General features: G+C 43.8%; 1 protein-coding gene across 2 annotated transcripts in view; it reads left to right on the forward strand.

Moving 5' to 3' along the window:
• The first annotated feature begins 3,674 nt into the window (after positions 1–3,674).
• The window catches only part of spire1b (spire-type actin nucleation factor 1b), a 44,464-nt gene continuing 38,393 nt past the window's right edge, over positions 3,675–9,745 (forward strand). For both annotated transcript variants that reach the window (XM_063198874.1, XM_063198875.1), the window contains exons 1-2: positions 3,675–4,117; positions 6,435–6,466. In XM_063198874.1, coding sequence (XP_063054944.1) covers positions 3,757–4,117; positions 6,435–6,466 — 393 coding nt within the window. In that variant the 5' untranslated portion in view covers positions 3,675–3,756. The remainder of the gene's footprint in view (positions 4,118–6,434; positions 6,467–9,745) is intronic.

Raw genomic sequence — 9,745 nt, forward strand, 5'->3', positions numbered from 1 at the left:
CATAAATCATACAGTTGAGGAATTTGTGAGAAATTACTGGTTTAAAGGATAACGCCAGCCAATTTCAACATGCATGTAATGCTACCCTGGACTTGTCAGTACCTTTTTTTTTTTTCTTCTTCAACCTTTTCCAAGATCCTGGTCATTTTAATGGGGGCAGGTGTTACCTTTTGGGAAAATATTTGGAGTAGGCCCATGTTAAGATTTTTTAAAATGCAAACAAAATCTGCCCCCGTTAGAATAGCAGCATGCAGCATCTCCGGCTACTGACAAGTCAAGGGTAATGTGAGCAATACAACAGCATATTGAAATTGGCAGGAGTGATCATGTAAGTATTTTGGAGGGGCTTTTCAAGCCTTTATTTTTTGTTTATATGAGACAGGACAGTGAAGGAGGTGACAGGAAGCGAGTTGGGAGGGAGCGATGGGGGAGGGTCGGCAAAGGGCACGGTTCAGAATTGAACCCGGGTCAGCCGCGTAGTAGACCAGTGTCCTACCATTAGGCCACGATAGGGCCAATAAATTACTGGTTTAATGACCTCTGTGAATGTCAGCACAAACATTGGCAGGAAAAGGCCTGATATTTCCAGCTAATGACCTGCAATATTGGCTACTATTTTGAAGACTATTGGTGGTTACACAAGTCAAATTTTAGGCCCTCACAAACATATACAAAATAATTGTATGGGCATATTATACATTTTCTGAATCTACAGAGTCCACCGAGTATTGAGGTTGTCTAATTTTGTGTCCTTGGCGTTCTTTCATGCCACAGAGATAAACGAAATCAAACAGTTTAGCCAACATTTGTGAGAAAATGCGAGCTATGTCTGGTTTAATGAAGTGCTGTGACCTCTGTGTGTGTCAGAAACATTCAGCAATGGACTTAAATGAAAGAATGAAAGGTCCCCTTTCCAGTAATACCAGGCGCTATTGTATAGAATATTGACAATACCCCAAGCTGTCCTGGACCTTCTTTCGTGCAACTGCACTACAAAATGCTCTAGCCATCATTGTGTTTGTTTGGTAAATGGCCTCAGGTGCACAGACATGTGTAAACTGAGAGTGTGCGGAAACCAGGCAACCATAGACAGTTCAGATGAAGGGGGTGACATGGAAGATGAAGAGTACTGACGAAGAAATAATATAAATCTACATGAAACTATTCTTTCATTGAACATATTCCCTTTGCAACATGTTTCTTTATTGGCTTGCAACCCCTTGTATAGGGTCTCAGTCTATTTGTTTATGAAATAGCCTGTATAAAATGTTGTATATGAACATTTATCTAAATTCTGTTAATGAGATACCATATCTGAGTGGTCTAAGTAAAGTGTTACCCAATGCCCTGTCTTTCCAGGGTCTACCGTTTAGATAGTATTTCTTCACATATACTACAACAGTGTTTCTCAAAGTTTTCGTGCCATTCCCCCCTTCAGAGGAAGGGTGTCTGTCTGCGCCCCCCTCGAGCAAAATGGTTACGAAAATACAAATAAATAGGCCGTCGTAAAGTTTATTAGAGCCTGATATACACGTACAGTATGGCCTATGATGTTCTCTAAATATTAGTGAATAAATTAATGAATATATTGTGATTGTAAAGGGAATGTGTTGACTTAATGGCAAAGCAGAAAAGTATTAAAAAAGAAAAACCTTCTGACTTCACGCGGCCCCCCCCCTCCAATACCTCCGCGCCCCCCTAGGGGGGCTTCCGCCCCACTTTGAGAAACACTGCACTACAATAATTGAATACTTTAACAACTTGTGAATGTAATGTACATTCAAATATGAACTACAGTATAAACAAAGTTTGTTTAAGCAAAGTGATACCGGGCATTTTATTAGTCCATTCTCTTGGGTCCTATTTTGAAGACATTTTTGCTGGTTGCACAAGTGACATTTAAGGCTCTCACAAACATATACAAAATGATAGTATGGGCATATTATACATTTTCTGAATCGGCAGAGTGCCCTGAGTATTGAGATTGTTAACTTTGGTGTCCTTGGTGTTCTTTCATGTCACAGATGGAAACGGAAGTGCACAGTTTAGGCACAATTTGTGTGAAAATGGGAGCTATTTCTGATTTAATGACGTGCTGTGGCTTCTGTGTATGTCAGACAGACTCATTAATGGGCTTAAATGAAAGCCTGAAAGGTCCCCTTTCCAGTGATAACAAACACGATGGTATAGAATATTGGCAAAACCCCCAACATAAGCCATAACTACATACACAGCCGATATTAAAAAACAGTATTTATTATAGGGGGGTAGTAACTTCAAGAGCTGAAAAAAGTCATTTCGCTACCACCCCATGACTGCTATCAAGCTTTTTCTACTAGTGGGGGGATATACCTTGCCAAAAAACATTGCTAGCATCCCCCCCCCCAGATGGCACCGGTCGGCCCTGCGGCTCATAGCCTACCTGTTTGGACAGAGAAATAAATAGCCTACTGACAATAATCAAAGAGATCATCTAAAGAGAATTAATGTTGAAGTTGATCACAACTTCAAATATGATGGAAAAACAATAGAGTATTTCCGTGAATTCTGTCCATTCAATAGCCAGTCAGGCTGCCCAATCCAAAAAGGTTTTTTAGGTTAGATAGTGAAGTGAAAGTGCACAGTAAATTCTGCAGTGCTCATTTAACACTTAGAGAGTTGATTTGACATCATTTGGACTTAAATGAACTCTTTAAGTGTTGAATTAGCACCGCAACATTTACTGTGTGAAAGACCATCTGGGAAACTACAACTCCCTATGTCATTGTGACCCAACATTCCACAGCATTCAAAGTGCTCACCAAGAAATTGCATTTATGCCTCACCCCTGCAAGGGATCAGCCCTCAATGGCAGCATGGTAGCCTACCATGCTCAGGGTAGGCCTACCTCATCACGGAGGAGGATGGGGGGGAGCACTGGTTAAATAACACCCCCCCCCCCCCCCCCCACTACTTTTGCATTACTTTAGTTACTTTTGCCAAAAGAACTGTAGGCCTAAATATGGATCTGGCAATTTATTACAGTGTAAATCAAGCTCCTGAGTCATGACTTTTTCACCACCAACCTAGGACACGTTTTTGGCAGCATGCAGACTAAAAACTACCAGGCTCAGGAATAGCTTCTTTCTGACCCACTACACTGAATATCACTAAAATCCAGGTCATTGTAATGCATTTGTAACTTAGGTTATATTGCATTGTAACTAGGTAAATATTACAGATTTTTGCCCTGTAATGCCTTACATTACTGCATTACAGCAAAAAGTAATGCATTACCTCCCAACACTGTTTGTGAGTGGGCAGCATGAATTCTGGAGAGAAAATGCTTTAAAAAAATATTAGGCCTAGCCTACACAGAGCACCTTAAATCCATAACTCAATATTATCCCATGATCTTTGAAAAGTAGCCTTGACTCAATGGCCCTATCCTATTCTCATTATAATTTCCGTATCAGACAGGCTATTTGAGAAGAATTTGTAGGCCCTATGTTATCTTTTGTTTGAATGTGTGTCAAAACTGTCACCAGGCAATTTGTATAGCTTTAAGACCACGCAGGCTTTTCTCGTCATATGACTGGTGTGTGTGTATACGACACCACTGCAAGGCGTGGAGCTGGTCATTGAATGGTAGTGCTGTTGCGAGGGGAGGTGACGGCATAGCTCCCGATGACAGCTCGCAGCTGTGCCAGTTTATTTTTGTTTTCGGTTGTCTTCTTCGCACCCGTGTCCCCTCTCCATGGTGGATAGGATGAGAGGATGGCGAAATGCCGAGGCACCAACGAGGAGGAGAAGCTGATGGATTCTGCGGTCCATCCGGATCGCAGGGATCAGGCGAGTGCATCAGCAGCGCATCCCGACATGGATGGTGATGAGAGCGAGGAGCTGTCGCTGGAGGAGATTTTGACTCTCTATAACCAACCGATAAACGAGGAGCAGGCTTGGGCTGTCTGCTACCAGTGCTGTAAGGCTTTGGCGCAGGCACACCGGAGGAGGAATAAAAGATATCCCGCTGCCGGTGCAGTGGCTGTGGAGGGGGCGAGACGGATAGATGGTCCTGGGGATGTTATGATCCTGAAAGACGGCGTTGTCAGCTTGCAACATCAGAGTAGCGGTCCAGGTAAATGCCTCCCTTACAGCGTGCACTCTAATGACAAATGCAACACTATTTTCACATGGTCATGTATTTAATAGCCTAAATTATGGAGTATGATGTCTCTTGGACGCACTGATGGAATTCCATGCGATAAGGCAAGCTTCTCATTTGAGATAGGCTACTGCGACTAAAATCGTTTTTTTCCCCATCTATTTGGGCATGTGCTGATTTAGCCAGCTAGTGTATTGGTTTTACATTGCAAACGTGCATGTCACTTGCACAGAAGCCGAAATGGACGCCTCATGCTAACGATGGCCAATGTCCATATGTTCATGTGTCCAGAATTATGCAACACGCGTTAAAGGGCCTACTAGCGGATACAAAACAAGCATGGCCAATGAATGTACAGGCCTTGTGTTTAGCTAACGAGGTGCTGTAGTAGCCTGTCCCTTCCTAGATGTAAGCGGAATGATGTGTGATACTGACTGAACTGTTTGGGATGTGATGGAACTGGATAATGTTGTCAGAGGTGCTGACGTAGGTTGTCACCCCTGGGTGGCTGTGTTGTGACTGTGAATATCCCCTAAAAGGATGGCCTAATGCATGTCTAATGTAGTTAGTTCATATAGCCCACATCTAATCCTATGCCTGTGTTTGATTTTGTTGAAAATAGTTAATTTGTATTTTCCACACCATTAAAAAGCTGTTGAGCTGTATGAATGATTGAATATTTGGGTTATGTCTGCATAGGAGTCATACTTTCATACAACACAGAGTCCCAGAGGAGTCATGCATGGGACCAGAAAGCATTAAGGGTGGTGACAGTCTTGCTTTATCATGGTGTTGACATAATCATCTGTAACACAGAGAAAGGCTTCAAGACCGGTGTCTTGGCATTACATTTGTGTTCCTTGGGTGTGTCTGTGAACCGAGTATACACATTAGTTGTGTGACTTCCTCATGCCTCGTGAGAGTTGGGAAGATTAACTTGTTTGTGGAGACTAATTTAGTCCTTGTCTGTACAGTGTATGCTTCTTTTCGTAAAAGCCATGCTGGATATTTGCATATTTGCATATTTGCAATTTCATTCATGCCACATTGCTGGTGTTATTAACTTTCCACAGCCAAGTGCTGTGGTTTTACTTGAGAAAGGCCATACGGGCCGAAACGTTGTTTGTCAATAAATTGCAGCACGATGGACAAGAGTGTGCGGTACCTTCTTCTACAAAACTACCACAGTACTACAATACTATGACATTACATAGGCTAGTGCCTTTAGGAATGCATTATAACTTATATATAGGGCCCATCTGTAAGTTGGTCATTGGTAATTGTCTTTCTGATAATAACAAACTTATGACTGGAGTTCTTTCTTAACCTGTTAAGACACAGCGTTATAAATTTGCTGTTACCAGAATGGCAATGACCAAGTCGTAGTGCGTTACTAAAGGCCCTGTGTTATGTCATAGTAGAGTAGTACTATGGTAGGCCTACTTAACTTTTCAATGTCTATTACAGCGTGCCACTGGAGGTACGGTGTGCATTAAGGGGCTACCGCATTAAACCGTTTTAAATCCACTTGTAAAGTATCTGATGGACTGTGCTCACCACAGCCATGCCTTACTTACCCTGTTATGTACAGTTCCCTCAATAGGCTATGTGATGGAATGTTTTATAGGATGACCTTAATGCTTTTGTTTTTACTATGCGACTGCTGTTTTCACCCCACACACACCTCACTGGCCTTCCTCCACTGCACTCATTCACAATGAAGCCATTTGTTCCTGACTGACTGATGATGGACACTGTGGCTTGTTGTGTGTGGTGTCCGTAGTCAAAACAGACTGTTTAAATGCCTCTGTTGTCTACAGGGCGGTATTAAAGTTAAGACTGGCGCTCCAGAATATGTGGGCTGCCGGGCCACAAGTCGACACAGCCCGGTTTGTGGTTCGATGGCAGGGGAATTCGCAGTGGGGACAAAATGTGAAGAGCACCTTTTAAATTGCCCCTACGCACAATATAATCATATTTGTTGCTCTGGTGAATGGTGGTTGTTGTATATCCAGACAAGACCATGCCATACAATTGATGATGGCGTACTTTTCGATAAGTTGTGATATTCATGAAAATGTAACGGAAGGTTTGAGAATTCATGCCGTGCCGCATTGATCCAAAAGTCACTCTCAAATCTTTTTTTTATTAGAAATGTAAAAAACAGCCTCACATGATTTGGACAAAAACATACATTTCTTCCACACAAACTCATTCCAGTCCTGTCAGACTCTTAATAGCTATTTGTATTGCGTGCCTGTATTCTCATCTTTTGTTCTCTTCTCCACAGATACCTTGGCCTCAGCTTGCTCAACCAAACAGGTGAGGGATTGTGTAGTCGCCCCTGCCCGCTCTCTCTCTCTCTCTCTCTCTCTCTCTCTCTCTCTCTCTCTCAGATTTTTTTGTGTGTTGGGATGAATGGCAGACTGTGCTACCTCAGCAACAGGCAGGGTCAGAGAAAACAACAACGCAGCTTAATTTCATTTGAAAAATTCCACTATCAGGCAATGGAAGGTATAAAAAAGTATGACTCATCCAATTGATCTGAAAGAAATGTAGCATTATTAACGGTATGCTACTGTGTGTACTGGTAACTGCTGTATCCACATTGTAAAGCTACACTTAACCATTTTTGGCATAAAACCCAAAGCCCTGGCCCTGCCGTGGCCAACCGGTAGGAAACTCGCCTGCCATGCGGCTGACCCGGGTTCGATTCCCGGCCCAGGTCCTTTGCCGACCCCATCCCGTCTCTCTCCCAATTCGCTTCCTGTCCACCTCTCACACTGTCCAATCAAAAATAAAGTTGAAAAAGACAACAACAAAAAAACGTTTAAACCTAAAGCCCTTTAGGTACTGCTTTTAATAATAAAAATAGCCCCAATGTCATAGCCAGACCAAGCCCTCCTAGTGACGCAACACCTTCAGCGTTGCTACTAATCAGGCCAGGAGCAATATAAATATTTCTTCTGGGCTCTGGAGAAGTCGGGAACTCCACCCACTTTGTGGGGAGCCAATCAACTTTGAGCAGCTCCAACGTCCCTGGGTAGAGGCGAGTTCAAAGCAGTGACGTGGTTTAAGCAGAGACGTTCTATTGGGACTGAAAAAAGTTTTGGTTTAAGCTTCGGCACAGTGTTTTCTGACCTCGACCAGTAGCAAACCGAGGGAGGCGGGTCAACCATGCCATTTGGGAAACCTTAATCATTATGGTCTTGGTCAGACCAAGTCTCGAAAAAGAGATTTGAAAGTCGATCATAATCAAGCAACTAATGTCATGCAGTAAACTTTGTTTTTCAATGTTGGCCCTCAGACCACATCAATGCATGCTAGAATGGGGGGTGAGAACGCTGATGCTGATGGTGACTACTGACATGTGTCACTTCACTTTAAAGGCAGACTAGGCAACATTTTCAAGTTTGTTGATCACCTTCACAAGTCAGAAGATGCTTAAATGGGTCATTAACAGGTGAACAAAGAGGGCCAAGCAAACATAATCGCAATTGCAATATATAACATGACCCAGACATTACCTGACATCAAAATCTGACTTAACGTACACAGCAAACGCACTCCGGCTTGCGCCAACTGCTGGAACTCTGTTAAGAGAATAATTTAAAGAGTGGGTGAAAAACATTTCTCATGATGGAGATTTTTGTGGGTTTTTTTGTGTGATTGTTACGGAAATTTACAAACAGACATTTCTGCAGGGCTGGCACATCCAAAACTGCCTAGCTTGGCTTTAAATCCAAAGTGGTAAAGTGGTTACATGGAACATTGACATGGCGTTATGGCTCCCATATGGCTCCAGATCGGGCTTTACACAGAGTGGCACTTGGCATAAGCAAGCACAGTGAAAATGTCACATAGGGTTTTCCCTCTTTGATGTCAGTGCCGGTTGACATTTAGACCCCAATTAGAGAAGAACAGTAGTGATTTCCCCCTCGCTGCGCAGCTCATCGCTCACATTCCAGGCACACAACCCCCCCTTTTGACTAGACAGGTCTACGACACGGTCAGTGGTTACCCCTCTATATCACACACATACACGCACGCACGCACGCACGCACGCACGCACACTGGCACACACACACACATGCACAGACATGCACGCACGCACACACACAGACACCTTCACACACACACACACACACACACACACACACACACACACACACACACACACACACACACACACACACACACACACACACACACACACACACACACACACAGCACTTCCTCTTCAAAAGACATCCTTGGAATTTTAATCTGATGTTGTTCCAGTGTTTGTGCGTGTGTGTGTGTGTGTGTGTGTGTGTGTGTGTGTGTGTGTGTGTGTGTGTGTGTGTGTGTGTGTGTGTGTGTGTGTGTGTGTGTGTGTGTGTGTGTGTGTGTGTGTGTGTGTGTGTGTGTGTGTGTGTGTGTGTGTGTGAAGGTGTCTGTGTGTGTGCGTGCGTGCATGTCTGTGCATGTGTGTGTGTGTGCCAGTGTGCGTGCGTGCGTGCGTGCGTGTATGTGTGTGATGAGAATGAGAGAGAGAGAGAGAGAGAGAGAGAGAGTGTGTTTGTGTGTGTGTGTGTGTGAGAGAGAGAGAGAGAGAGAGAGAGAGAGAGAGAGAGAGAGAGAGAGAGAGAGATCTGGAGTGGCGTGGGCCTGAGTGTGTGTGTGTGTGTGTGTGTGTGTGTGTAGAGTAGAGAGTAGAGTAGAGTATCGTTTATTGATCCCAGGGGGAAATTAAGGTGTCAAGTAGCATACACACATAAATAAAGACATAAAGACATTGTCCACAAGACATAACACACATATTTACACATAGAATAAAATAATCATATATAGCTCGCTGTTGCATACTTATTGCCAAGGCATCTCTCTCTCTCTCTCTCACACACACACACACACACACACACACACACACACACATACACACACACACACACACACCAAAAATATAAAGTGTAAAGTGTCCACAGTGTTCACATGTGCCTTAGCTAAGTGGCACATAGTAGCCAAGACAAGGTGGCCATAAAGTGTCCAGGAGTGTCCATAGTCTCCTTCCTAGAACAATGTCCATTGTATTCCTTAGAAAAAGAGATGGGGGGGTTAAACACAAGTCACCCCTGTGTCACTCCACACACACACACCCACACCCACACCCACACACACACACACACACACACACACACACACCAAAAATAAAGTGTACATAGTCCAGGAGTATCAGTAGTCAGGGGGGTTACACACATCGCAAACTGAGTATCTACCCACACACACACACACACACACACACACACACACACACACACACACACACACACACACACACACACACACACACACACACACACACACACACACACACACACACACACACACACACTCAGCTGTGCATTCCGCTGAAAAGGAGTCGAAGGGTAGAGAGTCCAGGTAAAAAGAGTATGCAGGAGTGGGATCTGTTTATGCAGTCCAGTCCCCTATGATGATCTCTCTTTGTGTGTCCTTCTGTGCAATGTTGAAAAGCTGAATGGCCCTGGGTACAAAGGACTTCCGCAGCCTGTCTGTCTTGCAGGAGATGGCGCGCAGTCTGTAGCTGAACAGGCTTCTCTG

The sequence above is a fragment of the Engraulis encrasicolus genome, chromosome 5 (genome assembly GCF_034702125.1).
Source record: "Engraulis encrasicolus isolate BLACKSEA-1 chromosome 5, IST_EnEncr_1.0, whole genome shotgun sequence".
Lineage (NCBI taxonomy): Eukaryota > Metazoa > Chordata > Actinopteri > Clupeiformes > Engraulidae > Engraulis > Engraulis encrasicolus.